Source organism: Phocoena sinus, chromosome 5, assembly GCF_008692025.1.
Source record: "Phocoena sinus isolate mPhoSin1 chromosome 5, mPhoSin1.pri, whole genome shotgun sequence".
Classification (NCBI taxonomy): Eukaryota; Metazoa; Chordata; class Mammalia; order Artiodactyla; family Phocoenidae; genus Phocoena; species Phocoena sinus.
Genome location: NC_045767.1, coordinates 37,916,744 through 37,939,730, shown reverse-complemented (window position 1 = coordinate 37,939,730; position 22,987 = coordinate 37,916,744). Strand labels below are relative to the sequence as shown.

The following is a 22,987-nucleotide window of genomic DNA, read 5'->3' as shown; positions in this document are numbered from 1 at the left end:
TTTTGGTTATCCTGAGTTCCCTGCACTTCCTCATGGATTTTAGAATCAACTTGTCAATTTTCACAAAGAAATCAGCTGGGATTCTGAAGAGGAATGCATTGAAACTGTAGATCATTTTGGGGTGTACTGCCATCTTAACAACACTAATTCTTCTGATTCATGATCTTGGGATATTTTTCAATTTATTTGGATCATTTTTAATTTCTTTCAACAATGACTTGCAGCCTTCAAAGTATGTTTTATATTTTTGTTGAATTTATTCTTTTTGATGCTATCATAAAGGAATTGTTGCTTTTTAAATTCTATTTTTGGGTTATTCATTGAAAGTATACAGAAATGAAATCTCTGTATAATGGTTTTGTATCCTGCAACCTTGCTGAACTCATTTACTACTTTTCTTTTATTGGTGGATTCCTTAAAATTTTCTGTACACAATACCAGGCAGTTTGTAAATAGAAAAAACTTCCTTCCTAATCTAGACTTTCATTTCCTTTGCCTTCCTAATTGCCTTTGCTATCTTGGCCAGCCTACTAATTGACTTCCAGTACTCATTTGAAAAAGAATCCTGCCCAATCCTTAGTGTCAAGCAATGGATCTCGTCGTAGCTGCTTTACGAACTAACGTAAAATGTGCTCTTTGTGGAACCCTACTGCTGCACATGCCAGACACTGCCTGGCCCTTTACACTAGCTCCTGAAATGCTCACAACAAACCACAGTCACATGATACTATAAGCAAGTTGAGGCTCAGAGTTCAAATAACTTGTCCAAGGTCACGGTGCAGGACAGAGGCCAGACTGCGAAACCAAGGTTCAGACCCTTCCATGACAACACACTGCAACCACTGTGCTTTCCCTTCCCTCACACTCAGAGGAAGGAATGGCCCATCTCCATGAACAGAAAATGGATAAAGGTGGGGTACAGCAACGGTAATAGCTTTCTTTTGGGAAAAACAAACAAAATGAAGTAGAAAAAGCCTGTTATATATGCAGGAATTTGTACATAAAGTGTGCACATTTTTAAAATGCACTAGTTAAGATTTTATTACCCTTTGGGACTCCACATAACCAAGGAAGAGATGGCTCAGAAATAAGCATCACCAAATGACCATGGAGGAAAGAGCTGCCTGGTGGAGCTGTGGGGACAGTGAAGTGGAGCCAGGAGTGGCAGCAGGGGCCAGGATACAGGGGAAAAAGCAAGAGAGGACCAAGATGGGGCGGGAGGAGTCCTGAGATGTATTTACAAAATGGGGGAAATGGTTCTCGGAAGTGCCACTAAATGCTGCAGCTGGGACCTTGACGGCCTCCAGAGAGACACCCTTCACACCATTCTGCTCCTACACGTTGATCAGAAGCTAAACTGGAGGGTTCTCTCAACATATTGGTGGGCTGGCTTAGTCAGGAGATAACTTCGTGATTATAAAGCGTCCAAATACTGACTTTAAGATAAAAAAATAAACTGTGAGGAACAGCATTCTTTCAGTGACCATTTGTTTTCTACCACCGAGAGGCATTAAGTTCCTTTTGCTTCAGGAAATATTTCCACAGCAACTAAAAGCAATCAGTGCTCCAAACAGAGTCTTCATTCATTCATTTTTTTCAACAAAGATTTAATGAGCACCTCCTATGTGCCAGGTATTGTTCTGGGTGCCAGTGTTACAGCACTGAACAAAGTACATACAGAAATTCCTGTCCCTGTGGAACTTAAGTTTTAGTAGGGGAGCCAGAGCATAAAGGATATAAATGAGTCAAACATATAGAACGGTAGTGACAAGTGCCGGGGAGAAAGACAAAACAGGGAAGACCAGATCGGGAGGCTTAGTGCGTCATCCTCTTTCCACTGACCCTCATTCCTCAGGGATCCCAGCCTGTCTCATGGGATTGACGTGATCTAAAGACCTGTCCCCTGACCTCTAGACTCATAAACCCAACTTCCTGTTCAACCTCTGTGCCAGGCATCCCTAAATTAACATACTCCACACTGAGCTGATCTGCAGCCCCCAGCCCGCCCCCCCTCAGCCTCCCACATCTCAGTGAAGGGCAGCCACCTTCTTCGCACTGCCAACAACCACTGCAGCCTTCCTTGCCCCATCTCCTCCTCATGCCCCACATCCAGGGAGCACATTCTGTGGTTCAACTTTCAAAATATATCCAGAATTCTACTTCTCCACGTTCCAGCTACCATGCTTGGTGTGCTGCACCACCACCTTGCTCCTAGGAGACTTTAGCAGCCTCCTAACTGTCCCTATTTTGCTTCTTCATCCCCTAAACAATCTACTTTAACAGAGCAGCCAGAGGGACCCTGCTCAAATGTAGTCCTCTGTGTGACAGTCCTCTGTGCAAGCATCCTGGTGGCCTCCCACCTCATTCAGAGTAAACAGCTCTCCCGTGGCCCGGAAGGCCCCATGACCTTGGTGCCCTGGTACTTGCTTGCTTCCTGTCCCTCTGCTCTTCCCTTACTCTGCAGCCTCCCGGCTGCTCATTAGCACACCAGGCACTTCTGCTTCCTTTGCCTGTGACTCTCTTCCCACAGAGAGCCACATGGCTCACTCCTCACTGCCCTTGGGTCTTTACTGAAACCTCAAGGACTCCAACCTCTCCAGTGGGCCATATCTCTATTACCAGGACCCCCTCTCTTATAGCACAGACTGACTGTGTACCCAGTTGTGTAATATTCCATTACCATCTGTTCCCCTCTGGACTGCAAGCACATGTGCCTATTTTCTACTCGCTCCTGTATCCCCAACACCTAGCGCAGTGCCTGGCATAACAGTTCTCACTGTGAGCGAGGGACCCAGCAAGGGCAGACTCTCTCTAAGTGAGATTTACCCTCACCTGGGCCCCAAGACTCTGGACTGGCTTCTCCCCACTCTCAGCAGCCCTGACAATAGTTCCTGAATGAATGAATGGATGGATAAAGGGTCGAGCAACTATGTCTGGCAGGAGTAAATTTAGATATGATACCCCTATGTATTGTTTACGAAAAGCAGGGCCCCATCACTTTGTGACTGATGCTGGGGTTTTCCCTCATTAGGAACAAGCGGAGATGGGGATGGGAGGGTGTGTGCGAGGCCTCTGGCCTATGGGACAAGGCAGCCTCCAGAGAGGATGGGCTCAGGCTTGACAAAGAGTGACCCACACCTGGAATCCCAGTGACGCTCTTATCTTGTTATTTGACTTTTGATAGGTTATATAATTTCTTCAAAGCTCTGTTTCCTCACACACAAAATGATGACAATAACACCTCAAAAGACTCAGTGAGACTTGATTTGTTGACACCCCCAGTGGGTGCCCAGCACAATGAAGGGGGTGGTCACTGAACGCCAGTCTCCTTGCCCTTCCGACAGAAGCTGTTTTCAGCTACAGAAAGGCCTCTGGCATCTTTCAGGCTCACAAAGCCCCAAATGCATTCTGAATTCCCTCGCTTGTAATATGTAGGGAATAAATTAGATGGAAGGGCAGCACAGATGCACATGTAAATGCCAGGTCCACCATTTATAAACTTTTAACTTGGACAAGAAAAAGGTCATAAAATCCATCCCAGAGGGCTGCTACAAGGATGGTGGTGATGTCTGTGAAGATTCAGGACAGTGCCTAGTACCTGGGAGGTATGCAGTAAATGACAGCCATTGTGAGAGTACAGAAGAGGAGGCGAGGAAGACTCTCGGGCCTCAGCATCCTGGGATTCACACAAAGCAAAATCTCATGTGCCTCTGAGATACAGCAAACTAAGCATGCATCCCCTACACAGGGTGGCCACCCTGGCCAGACACATGGATTGAAGATGTCCCTGACAGCATTATATATACATTCCCCTATGTTTCCAGACTTCATAGAGACACTGTATTTATCCAGCATCTATCATGTGTTAGGAGCTGTTCTAAGTTATGGGCCGGCTAGCAAACATGAAGACAGGAAGTGTATAAACCCAGACTTGCATTTTGTCCTACTGGCTCAATTGGCTGACAAAGGCGGCTGACACCACAGGCTCCGCCCCAAGGCAGGATGGTCAGGTCCAGGCAAGGTCAGTGCTGACAGTGCACTGCGTGGGTGCAGGGGAGGCAGCGCCCCACCGTTCCTGAGACTGACAGGCAGAGATCCCCATGATTCTTCCAGGTTCTAAGTCTCCAGTCCCCACCCCACTGGTGCGCAGCAACTCAGGCCCTTTCTCTAGACCTTGGCGGCTGCCAGGTGACTGTGGGATCCTCCCACCCCGCCCTTGCGGCGGCATTAAGATCCAACTGTGACCAAAAAAGACTGACACTTCCGTGTTTCCTTTGCTTTATGCAAATACTAACACCACAAGATGTCTGGGGCTGTGTTCCTTCTTTTTCTGCTTTGTATTTTGGCCAACGTGTCACAAGGAAGAGGCGCAAGGCAAGATTCTGATTTTAATTCATACCTGGAAATTCTTCAGTGACAGGTCTTTCTTCAGAGTCTTTTGAAGGATTCTGTGAAACTTTCTCAGAAGACATGGATTGTCTTGTCTTTGTATTTGGTTCTGGTTCCAGCTTAGATCTAAAGATAAAAAATTAGCAGTCATATCATTTACTTACACAGGATTCCACCTGAAAGCAGAGAGGAGTCACACGTGGCCCTCACGCTTGCTCTGTGCCCTCTGGGGGAGAGCAGAGCTGCTGCCCTGGGCCCAGCGGCCATCCCCACACAGCTCTAGTGGGGCACTTACTACATGGCAGACCGCACACCCCCAGCCATAACACGCAGCAGGACGAGTGCCATCAGGACGCACCGAAGGAAAGGACACCTGAACAGCCCGACCTCCTGAACCCACACTCTACACGTGGGCAGCGAAGGCCGACTGCTCTAAGTTCAACAAACCCAAGAAGCTGGTTGTCTTACACCAATGCAAAAGTGTTGCTGACTACACACATGCACGTGTTATATAACAAATATGATATATAAGTAATATCTGAAAATAACTGAACCATAAAAGCACAAGTCTTTACATATCCACTGGGGGGCAAGGCCTTGACTCAGGTCCCTAAGCCTCAGCACTTGGCAGTGGCCCTGGGCTCCTCCCACAGTGTATTCTCTTCCACCCTCAGGGCCAGGTGCAACCTCACACGCTCACAGAGGCCTCCTCTGACTCTCCTACCTAAAACAGGCCTCCTCCTGTTACTCTGTGCCCCTGTCTGTCTTCTCCCCAGCAGTCACTGCAGTCTGGAACCATCCTGCTCGTTCATTTCTTTACTGTCTGTCTCACTCCACTGCAGTGCACGCTCTGAGAGCAGAGTACCTGACTTCATAAGTCGCAGATGCTGTGTGGCCCTAGGCTCTAGATGAGTGTGTGCCATTTAGTGTTTAATAAATATAGGTTGAATGAACGGATACTTTATAATTGTCAATAAATGGCTAATACGAGGAAAAACAACCCGGTTATGAAACAACGGGCCTTGTAATGGAATTCATACAGCACTATGAAAATTCTAGGCAGATTACTAAAAAGATCTAAGATAATTTCCACGTTACTAGGCAGAAGGACTAAAAATAAAAAGAACAATGTAAATGCATATAAGGATGATATAATTAATGCCAGCTAACGTTTACCGAGGGCTTATGAGGTATTGGGCACTTTTCTAAGCACTGTATATGCATAAACTTATTTAATGTCATACATCCCTATAAAGTAGTTACTAGTATTAATGGCCTTTTTACAGAGGAGGAAACTGAGGTATAGGGAAGTTAGGAAACTTGCCCAGGTCACACAGTTAGTAAATGGCTGGGCTGGGATGTGACCTTACGGAACCCAAAACACAACAGACTAGTGTTCTAAGAAAGGCTGTTTTGGAAATGCTCCTCTACAACATTAACAACAGAAATTTCAAAAGTAATTATAATATCAATCATGTTAAGTGTTCCAGTTACTATGGCTGAGTAACAGACCACTCTAAAATTTAGTGCCTTGAAACAACATTAATCATTTACCATCTATCCATGTTTCTGGGGTCAGGAATTTGGGAGCAGCTTGGCTGGGCGGTTCTGACTCATGAGGGTACCATTATAGGGCAATGGGGTCCCACCATCTGAAGGCTTGACTGGGGCTGGAGGGTTCACTTCCAGGGAAGTTCATTCACACAGCTCTGTGTTGGTGCTGGGAGGAGCCTCGTGGGGCCATGTCAATATATTACCTGGCATGGCAGCTGGCTTCCCCCAAAGAAAGCAGTCTCAGAGACTATGGTAAAAGCTTCAAGGCCTTTTATAACAGCCTCAGCCTCAGTTTATAACAAACTGTCATTTCTGTCATATTCCACTGCCCAGGCAGCTGCAATGGTCCACTCAGGTTCAAGGAGAGGGAATACAGACCTCATATCTCACACTCAATGAAGCAATAACAAAATCACATTTTAATAAGACCACGGGGCACGGGATATGTTTGGGTGCAGCCATCTTTGAAAAATACATCTGCTATTCTAAGTATCATAGATATGCACAAAGATATAGTTTCAAGGATATTCAGCACTGCTTATAATAACAAAAAAATGACTTAGATGTTCATCAGAAAGTACCTGGTTTAGAGTTGGAAGATACAATGAAAGAGAACACTCCATTTGCAAGAGCCAAAACAAAAAAGATTAAAAAACAATAACAACAAAAATTGCAGCGTAAACTTAGCAAGAAAAGCCCAAAACTCACAGATGTTCTTGAAATATAAAAAAAATATACTGTAACAAATGAAAAGATATATCATGTTCTTGGACTGAAAAAAGAAATATCATAAAGCTGTTAGCTCTCCCTAATTTAAAAATATAATGTGATCCCAATAAAAATATCACCAGGTTCCCCTCCCCCGCCATCTTGAAGTCAGACAAGTCAATTATAAAATTCATTTGGAAACATGCAAGAATAGTCAGAAAAACTGTAAATAAATATTGAACTCTAGTTAATGACATACATGCTGAAGTATTTAAGGATAAGTGTACTGATGTTTGCAATTTATTTTGAATTGCATAAAAAAATGCCAAGTGGTGTTAACACCTATGGAGGGAAATTTGGTAATATCTAGCAAAATTATATTTACTTTCTAACCCAGAAATATGACTTCTATGACTCTATCCCAAAGATACAGCAATAATATGATTGTAGCAATTTTGTAATTCAATTTTAATACAGCAAAATCCTGAAAACTAACCATATGTCCATCAACCTGGAACTGGCTTAATAAACTCTGGAGTACTATGGAGCTGTAAGGAATGAAGAATACCTCTATATACTGCTGTGGAGCAAATCAAGCAAGGTGAAGAGAAGTGTGTATAGGAGGGAACTTCCTTAATCTGATAGAAGACATCTACAAAAAATCTACAGCTAACATCATACCTTATGGTGAAAGGCTAAATGTTTTTCCCTAAGATGAGAAAGAGGTAGGAATGTAGTATACCTGGGCAAGAAGAGAGGAGAGAGAACAATTACAAATCATTTTATGAGGCCAGCATTACCCTGATACGGAAATCTAACAAAGATATGACAAGAAAGGAAAATTAGACAAATACCTTCATGAACATAAATGCAAACATCCCTAACAAAATACAAGCAAACTGAATTTAACAATGTATAAAAACAGCAATGCATCATGGCCAAGTGGGGTTTATCCCAGGAAGGCAGAGTTGGTTTAACATCTTAAAATCAATCAGTGTAATGTACATTAACAGAAAAGAAAAGCAGATGATCATCTCATTAGATACAGAAAAAGCATTTGAAAAATTCAAGATACCTTCATAATAAAATGTTTCAACGAACTAGTACTAGAGAGTGTGCGGGAAAGGGCTGATGCAGCAGGTTTGGGTGTTCCAACTCTACACATTTCAAAGAAACTGGCCCTGGACCAGTTCCTGGGAGATAACCACCAAGCTCTTAGAACATCCTGCCTGATAAAGACTGTTCTTGTACCCCTGGGGCCTTGGACCACACCAGACATTTTACACTAACAATGTGATTAATGTTGGGGTCTTGGACCAAGCTGTATGAGTTCGACCTCTGGAGGGACTAGAGACTGATTAACTAAAGCCAGCGGCTGGGTGCTCCATGCATACATGACTGATCCCCAGTGAAATCCTGTGGGCTTCCCTGGTTGACAAATACTGTGTACATGTTGTCCCACATCACACATTCTCATTGCTGGGAGAATTAAGCACTGTCCGCGCTATTCCATTGGGAGGACAACAAGAAGCTTGCATCTGGTGGCTCCTGGACTTTGCCTTACGTGCCTTTTACCTTTGCTGATCCTAATCTGTTTCTTTTCACTGTAATACTATACCATGAGTATAACAGATTCTCTGGGTTCTGTGAGTCCTTCTAGCAAATCATTGAACCTGAGGGCAGTCTTGGGAACCCCTGACAAAGAAGGGAATTTCCTAACCTGATGAAGAGCTACAGAATACCTATAGCTAACATCACACTTAATGTGAAGCAATAAATCCTTGCCCCATAATTAGGAACAAGGCATGGATGTCCATTCTAACCACTTCTATTCAACATGGTACTGGAGGCCCACATCCTAGGCAGTGTAATAAAGCAAGAAAAAGAAATAAAAGGCATAAAGATTACGTTATTTATATATGGCATCATTGTTTATGCAGAAAATTACACAGAACTTACAAAAAAGCTGCTAGACCTAATATGTGAATTAATTAAGGTTGCAGGACAGAAAGTTATTTTGCAGATACAAAAATTAATTGTATTTTCTATATACTAGCAATGAGAAATTGAAAAGGAAAATTAATAAAACAATACCACTTACAAGAGCTTCAAAAAATCTAGGAATAAATTTAACAAAAGATGAGCAACACACCTCTACTACGCTGAAAATGACAAAATATTGCTGAGAAAAAGAAATTTAAATATAAAGATAGAAATCAATGAAAAGATATACCATGCTTGTAGATAGATATTAAGATATCCATTCTCCCTAAATTTATATATAGGTTCAATATGATCCCTATAAAAATCCCAGCAGGTTTTCTGAAGAAGCTGACAAGCTGATTCTAAACTTTCTATGGAAATATACAAAGGATCTAGAATAGCAAAAATAATATTGAAAAAGCAGAAATTTGGAGGACTAACATCAGCGGACTTCAAGATTTTCTACAAAGCCACAGTAATCAAGATAGTGAGGTACCAGAATAAAAAAATCTGATTAGTAACACTGAATAAAGAGTCCAGAAACAGATATATATGTATGGTCAATTGATTTTTGACAAAGGTGCCAGGTCAATTCAATGAGGAAAAGAAAGTTGAAATATTGCTGGAATAAGTGGATATTTATATGGAATAAAATGAACCTCAACCTCATCTCACTGTATCAAAAAATTAATCTGAGATAGATGACAGGCCTAAACATAAAACCTAGACTCACAAAGATCCTAGAAGAAAACATGAAAGAATAGCTCGGTAGACAATATAAAAACAGATAAATTGGACTTCCTCAAAATTAAGAGTTTCTGCTCATCAAAGGACACCTTTAAGAAAACGAATAGACAAGCCACAGAACAGGGAAACATATTTGTAGCACATATCCAGCAAGAAACTTGTATGCAGGCTATACAAAAATAACTCCATTACAAGTCAACAATAAAAAGACAAACAATCTGGTAAAGAAATGGGTTAAAGACTTGAACAGACATCTCAAAGAAGCAAATATACGAATAGTCAATAAGCAGAGGAAAAGGTGCTCTAGACCACAGTCTAGAGCAAGAGCTGAAAAAATGAGCTATTACTACCACTCTTACTACTGCTGCTACTATCACTGGGTAATAAGAAAAGGCAGAGGGGTGGGACAGTCTTGTGAAATCCTAAAGAAATATACATTTTTTATTCTGACAAGATGCAGACCAATGGAGGAACAGAAGAAAACAGCTGACAAAATCCACTAGTAATTCAAAAAATTCAGGGACTTCCCTGGTGGTCCAGTGGTTAAGACCCCATGCTTCCACTGCAAGGGGCACGGGTTTGATCCCTGGTTTGGGAACTAAGATCCCACATGCTGCGTGGTGTGGCCAAAAATCTAAAAAAAAAAAAAAAAAAAAAAAAAAACAAAAAATTCAGAGAAGGGAGAACACTGCTGTAATCAGTGCAAAGGACTCAGCAGGGTCTTCCAATTAGGGGCCAACTAGTGCTCATCTTCTGGGTTGGTACTGTGGAGGGGGAAGGATTTGAGGAGTCTTGGTAGATCAGCAGGGGAGAGGTCTCAGGGTGGGGGTGGGCAGCCACAAGCTGCTTGAGTGTACACAGCCTTGACCTCAGCCATGTTCCTCAGTAGGACTGGCCTGATGTCCTCCTGGACTGTCTTGGCTGACAGGTTACTCCAGTAATTCCACACATCCATGGCGGCTGGAGACTGGGTCCTTAAACTATTGGCTGATTGACTGCCTGAGAAAGACAAATATATTTAGAAATATGTTTGGAGACAAAAGTGGGCTTGGATCCTAGTCTGCAGCTTATCTGCAGAGTAGCCTCTAGTCTGCCATTTATCTGCAATGTGACAGGTTTTTTGTTTTGTTGTGTTTTTTAAAATCCTCTTTGTCTGAGTTTTCTTTATCTGCAAAATGAATTAAATAGCGCTTTTCTAAAAAGGTTCTTGTAAACATTGAATGAGATCACCCGTGACAACGGACCTAGCACAGAGGTTGGCACGCAGTAGGTGCTGCCCTGGCTCACCTTGTAAGCACTGGGCCTCAGTTTCCATACCTGTAGAGCAGCTTCCAGTATCTTCTGTTCCAACCAATAAAACAAGGTTCCTTCTGCCTTTTTCCGTTTCACTTCTTTGATAATGAGAAACCTGGCTTCTGGTATCCTTCCAATATTAACACTCAAAGTCATTGCAAAGACTAAATAACACAGCAGACCAAAAAAAAAAAAGTACTATGGAAAAGGTAAGTACTTTATAAATTCTTACTGCTACTAATTCAGAGAGTAGAAATAACTGGGGGCTTCTCAGGGGAAGTGTCACTTAGGCAAACTCTTGAAAAAGGAGTAAAGTTTTGCCAGGCACAGAAAAGCAGAAAGGACATTCTAGGCATAAAGAACCTAGGTGTGGAATTGCTGGGTCATTGGGTGGTCATTTAACTTTGGAGAACTATTTGGCTGGTTCTTTTTTTTTTTTTAATAAATTGGTTGTTAATACACACTTTTCTTTTTCTTAAATTTCTTTTTATTTATTTATTTGGTTGCGCCGGGTCTTAGTTGTGGCAGGCGGGCTCCTTAGTTGCGGCTCGCCAGCTCCTTAGTTGTGGCATGTGGGATCTAGTTCCCTGACTAGGGATCGAACCCGGGCCCCCTGCATTGGGAGCGTGGAGTCTTACCACTGCACCACCAGGGAAGTCCCTGGCTGGTTCTAATAAAGAGTTACTTTATTAGAAGTAAGTAGCCATAAATCAGAGTTCCAATTATTAACCAGCCATAAATGAGAGTTCCAGTTGCTGCATATCCTCCCTAACATTTATCACTTTTATTTTAGCCATTCTAACATGTGTGAAATGGGATCTTGCGGGGTTTTATTTTATTGTGAAATAATCACATGCAGAGAAGTCTGTAGTTCGAAGAATGCTTTTTCCTGAACCATTGGAGAGTAAGTTGCCAACCTGATGCCCCTTCAACTCTGAATATTTTAGTATTTCCTAAAAATAAGAGTATTCTTTGATACAGTCAGAATACAACCATCTGTATCAGGAAATTCACATTGATACATTTCTCCCATCCTCTCCCTAGACCCCATTCTAATTTGACCAGATCTCAATAGTATCTTTTATAAGAAAAAAATTCAGTTCAGAGTCACATACTGACTGCATCTAGTTGTTGTTTCTCTTTAGTCTCCTTTGGATTGAACAGATCTTAGCCTTTCCTTGAGTTTCAAATCCTTGATACACGCCAGTGATTCTGTAAGACATGCCTCAATCTGAGTTTGCCTGACTTGTCCTCGTGGTTGGATTCAGGTTATGCATCTCTGGTGTAAAAACAATATGATATGATAGAAGTGATATTCTATTTCCATACTTCTCATTTCATCCTATCAGGCTGTACATGATTTCACTTTGATCACTTGATTAAGGTAGTGGCTGTAACCGTAAAGGTACTCTTTCCTCTTTGTAATTAATAAGTCCTGGGGGAGGGCCTGCTTAGATACTATGCAATTATCAATTTCAAACTTTCAATTTACTCATTTATTTATTCCTCTCTAGATGGGCTCATGATGCCCTACTTTATTCAATGGGTTATAATCTGCTACGATGTATTTTGACGGTCCAGTTGTCTCTAATTTGGTCAGCGGAAGCCCCTTCAAACTGGCTTATGTCCTTTCTGCATGTCCCCATCACTCTCCGAGCCGTTCGTTCCTTGCTTTCTGGCACAACAAAATGTTCCAGGCTCATTTTATACTTTCTCTGACCCAGCCCCAGAATCAGCCATTTCTCCAAGGAGCGCTGGTTCCTGGAAGCTGAAATTGCTATTAAGAAGCCAAGATCTGAGTGCTAAGTATTCTCATTGCTACTGGGATGTCGGCGCGTCCAGGCCCTCTCAGTGGACAGAACCAGAAAGTATGTGTATGTGTTTGCAGACCTAGACACGCATACACATTTACAACCATATTTCATTTCTATATCTACCTATGTAAAATGAAAACCATGAGTTCACACCAGTACTTTTCATTCCAATCCAATTCCCCTTTCACTCCCCTAAGAGTGTGAAACCTGGCTCCCATTATCCGTATATACTTATTATTTGATCAGTCCCCCTTGTATATCACCAACTTGCCACCTCCACTGCCACTCCTCCCCCATGTGGACACTCCCCTGTCCTTGCTCGGGCTCTCACTGCCCATGCTGAGCCACCCCTCCTCAGCTTGCTCAGACTCTGACCTGCCCTGGGAAATGACAGCTCCCCGAAGCTGCAGACACGCGTCTTACGCTGCCCCATTCCATGGCTGCGGGACTGAATTGTTCAGGAAGGAGAGGGGCTTAACTGACTTTTAAATAAAGGGTTCCATTAATGTCTGTCGCCCTTTGTGTCCAGGGTATGCTAATGTGCCAGTTTTTAATTTAAAATGAATAAAGGACTGCAATGCAGCAGACGTAGATGAAGTTGAGTGCTTTTTTTTTTTTTAAGTGATAAAAACAGATCTAATTATACACAGAATGTCTACTGAGATCCTCAGGGAAATTACAGATTAACTAGTTGAAGGCAATTTGAGAAAAGCAATGTTTAAAAAGTCATCAGGAAGATCAGTTTATGCTCCATGATTTACTTAAACTGATTTCTCTAACTGAAAGCTGAGCATTTCATAACAGCAATCCAAACAGTTTCCACCTGGCCAACATCTGTTTCCAGGTCCCTTATTTGAAAGACTTTGGGATTTTACTTAAAATTTAAGAACAGGAAGAGATAGAAGAGAGGGAGAGAAACAGATTTTCCAGTTTTAAAACAAGAAAATATGTGGAAGAAGTTCTTTGCAAACCTTAAATAAAGCCCTGTACAAATATTTGAGAAAAATGATTAATATTCCAGAGTCAGGCATAGCTCTTATACTTCTTTTATGCCCCCAACAAAGACTCTGGGTAGAAAGGAGATATTTTTGATACCTAATATTATAGCACTCTCATTTCAAAGATGGCTTTCAGTCTAAGGTATCCACTCTGGCACAGGTACCCTGTACTCCCACAGAGCAGGAATATCTCACAGTACCTTAAGCCATCTTCACACTTACAGATATTTACTGGGCACCTACTCCATACTGGGTGATTTTCAGGCCAGTGCTACTTGAAGTATGGTCCGCAGACCAGTATGAGACTATGAACTGTTTGTTACTGGTCTGCTATGAATAAGTACAAAAATGAAGAATAAGCATTTAGAAACATTTATAGCAATTTGATATTGCCATTTAATCAGGGGACTCCTGTCTCTGAACAGGGTATAGACCACTTCAGGTGTTATCAAACTACTGTGGTGGCTCACCAGCAGCATGAGCTATGAACTTGACCTGCGCAGCGGAACTTGACACATCAGTCCATGATGGACTGCAAAGAACAAACAACAAAAATGCGGTCCTTCACCTCAGAGACTTTGGTCTAAGCCAGGGGTCAGCATGCTTTTCTTGTAAAGGGCCAGATGAGAAATACTGTAGGCTCTGTGAAAGAACGTATATGGTCTCTATCCCCATATTCCTCTTTTTTTCTTTTGCTTTTTGTTCTACAAACATCTAAAAATATAAAAACCATGTTCACCTTGAGGGCTGTACAAAAACAGGCTAGATTTGGCTTACAGGCCATAGTTTGCTGATCCCCTGTTCTAGGTGGTGAATAAGACAAAATCACAGGTGGGGGCAATATGGAGAGGTTGGTAAAAGGGTACAAACTTTCAATTGTAAGATGAACAAGGCCTAAGGATCTAATGTACAACATGATGACTACAGCTCATAACACTGTATCGTATAACTGAAATTTGCTAAGAGAAAAGAACTTAAATGTTCTCAGCAAAAAAAAAAAAGAAAAAGAACCTGCTATATAAAAAATAAATAAAATAAAATACAAAAATTCAAAAAATAAATAGGTAAAAAAAGATAAATATATGAGGTTATGAATGTGTTAATTAACTAGATGGGCAGGAATCCTTTCATAATGCATACATATATCACACCACTACAGTGTACTCTTTAAATATTTTAAAATTTTGTACGTCAAATACAAAAAAAGCCGAAATTAAAAAAAAAAAAACCCACAAAATCATTGCTATGGACTTAGTATCACATCGTATCACTTCTTGTTTTCTTCATCTCTATCATCATTATCATCCCCAACACTGGCAAAATTTATCGAGCTGTTACGATGTGTAGGATACCGGGTTAGGGGCTGTGTATATAAAGAGGTAAAAGACAAAATTCTGCCTTCACCAAGCTTCCAATCTAGTTGGAATGAGAGGACCAAATCATAAATAATACTATGAGTACGTTCTTTAAGTACCAAATAAGTATGGTGAGAGTATGTGTTGTAAGTATACCAGTTTTTCTTTAAAGAAGGAAAAATGGAATGCAGCAAAATTTTTATCTTTTGTAACCAACCTAAGGGAGTAAATAATAAATAACTCAAGGTCATACACCTGGCCATGGGATTGGGCACTATTTCTAAAGTGTGTTTGCCAGGTGTTTCAAGAGTAAAGGGCTCCACAGTGAGCAGGGCTCTCTCGTAGAAAGATGTAATCAAGGCACAGCGTCAGTGTAAAGACTAAGGGAACTCTATACACTAAGAGTTTCTCAAACTCGTTTGACCATGGAACCTGCTTACAGAGTAACACTTATTTTATTTAGGTTGCCAGGATTTCCTCAGAATATCATAGCAAATTCTCACATTATCCTTTAGAATTAATAGTAGGATGTGACAATATTCTGATAGTTCACTTCAAGCTACAATGATAAATTCAGAAGGTGCTGTAAACTTGTCTAGACTTCCTATCTGTTGTTTCATAACCTGTGCAATGTTAGAAGAAACATCATCTTTCAGGCAATATGTTTTATCAATCTCAAGTCTCCCCTGAAGCAGAAAAAATAGCCAGGAGTTCCCACTCTAAGAATATCACTGTACCAGTGAAAAGTGATGTGTTCAAATGATGGGCCAAAACCCAGCAAACTTTAAAGTGAGGTTAGCCATGGGTAGATTCAGGATCAGACGACTCACCACTGAATAAGAAAGAAACAGCAATTTGAAGAGAAGCCCTGCTATTTTAAGTTTGGATGTGTTCCTGGATTTCTGTATAGTTTATTACACCTAAACAAAGAAAATGCTCTGAACTCGTGAAAAACAATATCAGAGGTTAGTTTTAATTTCCAGATCGCCACCTCAAACCTCTTCCCAGGAAAAAGAAAGGCGATTGATACTCAACCTGATTACCTTCTGGAAAGGGGAAATGTTTCTCATGTTTTAAATTAGAGCACATACCCAGGAGGGCATCTGTTGGCTATTTCAACTTAAATCTTAACCAAAATATTAGTGCTTTCAGGTGATCAGGAGGATATGGGTGTACGTCAAACCCTTTGGGGATGACAAGGTCACCTGTGCCAATGCTGTGTCTATACTGCCCACAACCTTTCCATTTTATAAGCTCTCAATACATAGACCTGAGGATCCTGTAATTAGTGCCTGTGCCCCATTCCTTCCTTCACTCAAGAACCCTTAACTGAGCACCTATCTTGTGCTAGGCTCTGATTAAGGCACTGGGACCACAGAGAGAAAAGACACAATGGTCCCTGTCTTCAAAGGACTCTCGGTCTCACAGCAGGAGGAAGAACAGAGGTGAGACCCCAGCAAGAGTTATCACCATCTGCATGCTCAGCTTAAGGCAACTAACAGCAGGTGCAACTGTCAACTCAGGTAGCACAGTGCCTAGGGATGGGTGAAGAGAGCTACATTTGACAATGGTGCATCCTTCTAAGAAATGGAGGAGGCATGGAGGGAAAACCCCAGAAAGCTCGGCTGAGACTACGTCTGCCTTCACGGGCAAAACATTTTCACCCCGTCTGGAATAAGAGCCCTTTGGTGTGAGAGATTAGTGTGATATTACCATCCTATGAAAATAAACACCATCAGAGAATAACTTTTCTCTTACACTGTGAAAGGTTTAAAATACAAAACTATCAGGCTGCCCCTTTACTAACAAATACGCTTTTCTTTCACCAAGAAAAAAACAAACACGAGAGTAGCAACAATGCCATAAAACATGAGAACTTGGGTTTCTCAAATCTATTTTATAAGAATGATTTTTAACATAACCATCACCAATGAAAACAAAATAATACAAAAACAAAGAACCCACCAATCCAACTTGACAATGAAAACAACCCTACTTAACAGCCAAATTATCTTCAGGAAACTTGCCATTCGTTCATTCATTCATTCCACGGTCCTTACTGAGAGGCTTCCCTAGACTGGGACAGGCATCATGCCGCACTCTGGGCTAAGGGGGCGTACTAGCAGCTTTCTAAGAGTGGAAGTGTCACACCTGACCACGACAACGCGCAGGGAACCTACATCGGAAGGAGACACTAATAGGGCCCATGGGAACTGTGAAAGTCCTTAAAGATCAAGCAACATCTTAACTGGGGCTGGAAGTATAAATAGGAATTGGCTTGCCACATGAGTATAGGGGACAGGGGCAGAGAATATAAATATATATGTGAAGGGCATTCTGGGCAGAGACATCAGCAAGGATTAAGGCATAAAAATTTCAAAGAACAAGGCCTCTTTAGAACACAAAGTAGTCAGGTATAGTCAGAGCATAAATCCATGGAGACCAACTAAGAAACCAATCGTTACGGGCCTGGAATGTCATGCTGTGAAGTTTAGCTTTGTAAAGACACTGGAGCAAGGGAGTGATAAAAGTATATGTATGTTTTAGGCAGATGCCTTCTGGGGTAAGGTGAGGAAAGAACTAGAAGGGAGGGCTGGACTACATTGTAAAGGGTCACACAGTTATTTCCCTCAAGGTCCTCTGCTCAAAGTAATTGGCACAGGGCAGCTATCTGACAGGAGACGAGGATGAACTTCACTGCCTAAATGAGAACAATTCCCATCTGATCTTAATTTGTCCAAACCTCTGCTGAGAACCAGGAACTGAGGAGGCAGCTGCAAAAGCCCCTTCTTACTTTACTCAAGGTACCTGTTAAGTCTCAAGTGTCAAGGTCCGCCTGAGATAAGGAAGCAGAATTGGCATCTCTCGCTCTGGTGGGTGTGAGACCCAGTGACCACGCACCACCTCTCGATGATAAATCACACACCATCAAGGCCCTAACTTCTCCTCCAGGGCTTGCTTTGGGCAAATACTCTGCCTGCCCTCCTGCCTGAGCCTGGACTGCTTTCTTCCTCTCTAATCCCTTACCCAGATTATTTTCTTTCAGCATCCAACACAAAGCCCATTGTTTGAGAAATCTGCCCTGGTTAACCTGACGTTCAAATCTGAGTTCAGCCATGTGACACTGTGCAAGTAACCCAAATTCCCTGAGCCTCAACTTCCTCTATAATATGGGGTACTAATACTTTTTAATAGAGTGGCTGTGAGGACTAAATGAAATAAACATAGTGCCTGACACATGGTAAATGCTTAAGAGCAGATAATAGTATAAGTTAACATATATTAACCACTCAACGGCAAGTGTTTTACCTATATCAACTCATTTTATTCTCACAACAACCCAACAAGGTAGGTATTATAAATCTTTCCATTTTACAAGTGAGGAAACTAAGGCACAGAGAAGTTAAGCAATCTTCCCATGGTCACACAGCAAAGCCAGGATTTAAACACAGGCTGCCTGCCTGCAAGCTGGAGCTCTTAGGTCCTAGGCTTTGCTACTCAATGGTACCAGTCCCCACCCTGAACTTGCTACTGATCTCACTAATTATGACATATCCTGATTAAGTTAGCTTATTTTTCATGTTTATATAGCAACCCAGTCTGACTCTAAAGCATAGTGCTCTATAAACTTTATTTGCTATTATTAATTAAAGAACACCAATGGAGACAATACTTACAATCTTTTCTTGTCCACCACTCGCTTAACTCGGATGGCTCTTTGTTCTGAGTAAAGTTTACATACTCCTGTTCAGGGGAAAAGAGCAGAGACCACTTAAAACTGCTTCTCAGGCAAAGGTATCATTAAATACAATGAGACAGGACAGTCTTCAGCTAGCAAAGCTAAATGTTGCATCCCATCTATTGTGAAATGCCACATTTGCCCTTTAAGATAAAATAAAGTACTTTTTAAGTAATCTTCAATGAAATCCAAAACAGCACTCCTGTGCTCCTTCACTTGCTGGGAATGTATCTCCTTGTGGGCTGTAACAGAAAAGGACAATATTCAGGGCTCTGTATTCAATTATACAGAAGAACAATTCATCTTCAGCTTCCTCACAACAGTTTCTTTATTAGAAGTGTTCTTAAAAATACAGCTATAAAACAAGTCTTGTGTCAAGTGACATTACATTTTTAAAAGAGTAAGATTTATTAGGCTTTGTGAGAGTAAAAGATTCAACCTGCAGAAAAACTAGTCAAATAATTTATGGTTTATTACAGCACGTAGGGATGGCATTTGACACAGCCCTCTTCTCGAGTGCTGACCCTGTTCGTAATAACAGTGCCCAACGCTCAAGCTGACCTCCAAGTAACATGTTTAAATCAAACTCAGAGCACACACGCCCCCTGTGCCTGCCTGTTTTTCAGCCTGGAACGCTCCGTCCTCTCCCCTCAGCCATTCACATTTCCTTTAGACACCGAGTCCAACCTTCCTTCTCCAGGAAACCTTGATTCTCTGAGCCACAAGGATGCCCTTCTTCTGTGAACCATCACTTCTTCTTAGAGTCTGTGCCAGTTACTTTGCTAAGACAGCTCCGGTTTATGAGAGAGTGAGTACCTACCATGTGCAGGCACCGCGCTAGTACTTCACGTAAATCACTGCTAATGATCCAAACAATGCAAAAGGCAATTCTAATTAGGCCTGTTTTACACATGAAGAAACTAAGGCTCAGAGTCCATAAGGAGGCCAAGGTCACTTAATTCCTCATTTTATTAACGTTCATGTATTTTCTAGGTTACCTCCATGAATGTCCTTAAGGGCAGGGGGCATGATCTGTTTCTACCATAGGGCCGCGTAAACTGAGATTCACATGAGGAATTTAGCTGATCCATGAAATTATACACAACATTTTGTGCATATGTATATTTTTTTCTGGCAGGAATGTCTATAGCTTTCAACGGACTCTCCAGGCTGTCTATGGAAGCTTCCCAGACAAAAGTCTGTGTCAAGCACAACAGCATCTGGCCACTTGAACTCTATGCTATGTTAATGTAATCTGTATCTGCCTAAGCAAATGAAAAAAGAATCAAGGAAGCCATCTCAGTCCCTCAGTAAGAATTAAACATCAGTGCAAGTGAGATGATAATAGTAACCCTAATGCTAGCTATTGTTCTAAGGATGCCATGAGAATTCTCATAAAAACCCTAAGAAATATACCTAAGAAATATACGCTAAGAAATATCTCCATTTTATAGATGAAGAAACTGAGACCCAGGGCGATTAAGTGACTTGCCAAAGGCCATATGGCCAGAACATGGTGGAGCTGGGGTGGGTACATAAGCAGCCAAGGCTCCAGAGCCTTCTTCTTAACCATGAGGGTCTGATACTACAGTTTACTTTAATCCTCTAAGTAGAGGGTTTAGAGACCTTGCATCCTTGTCCACATGCCATCAGCTGCTGCCCCTCTCGGCGCCACCCAGAACACAGGCACATACGCACACACCTCCACACACGATTCATCTTCTCTGACCCTGGCCCCTTGGTAAATTTTTGGTTCTGTCTGGAGAGGTCCTTTCCACCTCCCTCTTCCCATCTGTTTAACTTGAATTCATGGCCTTTTCATTATTTTTAACAGCTTAGGTTAAAACACTAATCAGGAAAAAAGAATGTTAAAGTTCTGAAACCTAAATCGAAATAAGAACACAAAAGAGAGCTTTACGCGGCTGTGCCATATGCATGATGTGAGTACTTAATTGAGTCACAGCTGGCTGGCTGCATCTTTCGGGGCACGGCACCTTGTGTTCTCAGTTGCTGGATCGCTTCTGAGCAGGTCCTCATGAATGTCTGAGCATCCTGGTCTATCTGGTCTCGTTCTGTGTCCGTCATTCTCCCATATTCGGACATGACATGGCTAACAGAGAGAGAGAGAGGGACAAAATTAAAGGGCAGCAGCAAATGACCACACATGGAGTCACGGGGTGTGAAAGGAAGAACAAAGTTCCCTGCTGCAGTGACGTTTAAGTTGAGACTTGAAGGATGAGGAGGAACTGGCCAGGCTAAGAGGTGGGAGAACTCTCTAGACAGTAGAACCAACACTTACGAAGGCCGTCAGGTAGGAAAAGCCTCCTGAAGACCAAACTGGAGCAGGCCACACCAGCGAGAGAGTGTGGCGGGCCTGGAGTGGAATCAGGGGCCGGAGCACACAGGCCTTGTTAAGAGTGTGGGCTTTGACTTTGAGAACAGCGGGGCAGCTACTGATGGCTGTCACAAAGCACACTGACAGAGTTGGAGTCCCCCAGAGGAACCCCTGGGGGCTGCACGGAGAGCGCTGCGGGGACACCATTTGTGAAGAGCTGTTTCAGGCTGGCATTTCTCCCACGTTGACAAGTGGTCTTCAAAATTCACCATGAAAGAGCTTTTAGAACCATTTCACTTCCCCTGATAATCAGTTAAAACTCTAAAGTTACTGAACAAGTAAGGGTGCCCACTTTCAGTAATGCCGCACCCTGAAGCTGTTGTAGTTATATCTCTGTGCTCATTTCTGTAAGACATGGGTGGGTGCTGCAGCATTATTATGAACAGTGATGAGACACCCTGGACACTACAGCTGAAATTCAGAATCACAAAATGTCAAGTTAAAAGGGACCTTAGGTAATCATTCCACTTCCACCCACCAGCCGCACTAGCCCCCGTTCCCATCCTCACTGAGAATAAAATACAAAGTCCTGATATTCCCAACCTCCACCTGTGACCATACTTCCTGCCTCCCGTTCCCATTCACTTTGCTCCAGTCACACTGGCCTCCTTGCTATCCCCCAATCAGACACACAACCTTCGGCAGCCTGGGCTCTCTCCCAGCAGATGCCTGCCCTCTCTCTGCCCTCGCATCTCTGCTCACACGGCCTGCCCAGAACCAGCCCCACCGACCACCCCCTGTGCCGCACCCAGCACTTGCCCTCAGTGGTGGTCACTGCCTGTGTTGGTTATTTTTAGTTTTTATTTCTTTTAGTCTCCCTAATTCTTTTGTTTTAAATTGAAGTATAGTTGATTTATAATGTTGTGTTAGTTTGAAGTGTACATCAAAGTGATTCGGTTATACAGATTCTTCAGTTATACAGATTCTTTTCCATTATTGATTACTGCAAGATGTTGAATATAGCTCCCTGTGTTGTACAGTAGGTCCTTGTTGTTTATTAATTTTTTTTTTGCGGTACGCGGGCCTCTCACCGCTGTGGCCTCTCCTGTTGCGGAGCACAGGCTCCGGACGCGCAGGCTCAGCGGCCATGGCTCACGGGCCCAGACGCTCTGCGGCATGTGGGATCTTCCCGGACTGGGGCACGAACCCATGTCCCCTGCATCTGCAGGCAGACCCTCAACCACTGAGCCACCAGGGAAGCCCTGTTGTTTATTTTATATATAGCAGTATATATCTACTAATCCCCAAACTCCTAATTTATCCCTCCCTACCCCTTTCCCCTTTGGTAACCCCTTTGTTTTCTAAGTCTGTTTCTGTTCAGTAAATAAGTTTATTTGTAACAATTTTTTAGATTCCACACGTAAGTGCCATCATATGGTATTTGCCTTTCTCTCTCTGACCTACTACTCTTAGTATGATAACCTCTAGGTCCATCCATGTGGTTGCAAATGGCATTATTTCATTCTAATTTATGGTTGAGTAACATTCCATTGTGTATATACACACACACACACACACACACACACACACACACACACACACACACACCATATCTTCTTTATCCATTCATCTGTTGATGGGCATTTAGGTTGCTTCCATGTCTCAGCTGTTGTAAATAGTCTGTGCTGGTTATTAAGTCACTGTCTCTCAGCTCCAAAGCCGCCCTCCCACACTCTGCTTTGTGATGTGAGGGCTGCAGCCTCCCAAATCACACTACTCCTCTCCGACTATACGTTCCTTACCTGGCTTGTCTTCCTCTACAGCACTCTGAAATAGTAACGTCCATCTCCTCCCAGGAGAATGCAAGCTTCATGAAAGCAGGGACTTTGTCTTGTTTACTTCTGTTTCCCCAATACCTAAAAATGCTGTCCCACACACAGTAAGTGTGCTAACATTAGCTGAGCACTTAGGATGCGCCAGACACTATTCTCGGTGCCTAACATGTATTTTATTTACTTTTTAATCCTTGCAATTCATTCATTCACTCACTTGTATACTAGCCCCCCATATGT

The 22,987-nt window shown here is 42.4% G+C and overlaps 1 protein-coding gene across 1 annotated transcript in view; it reads right to left on the bottom strand.

Moving 5' to 3' along the window:
- Positions 1–22,987, bottom strand: part of STX18 (syntaxin 18) — a 123,361-nt gene that overhangs the window by 21,156 nt on the left and 79,218 nt on the right. The window contains 4 exon segments of the mRNA XM_032632447.1: positions 4,400–4,515; positions 18,519–18,585; positions 18,745–18,822; positions 20,575–20,690. Of these exon segments, the coding sequence (XP_032488338.1) occupies positions 4,400–4,515; positions 18,519–18,585; positions 18,745–18,822; positions 20,575–20,690 (377 nt within the window).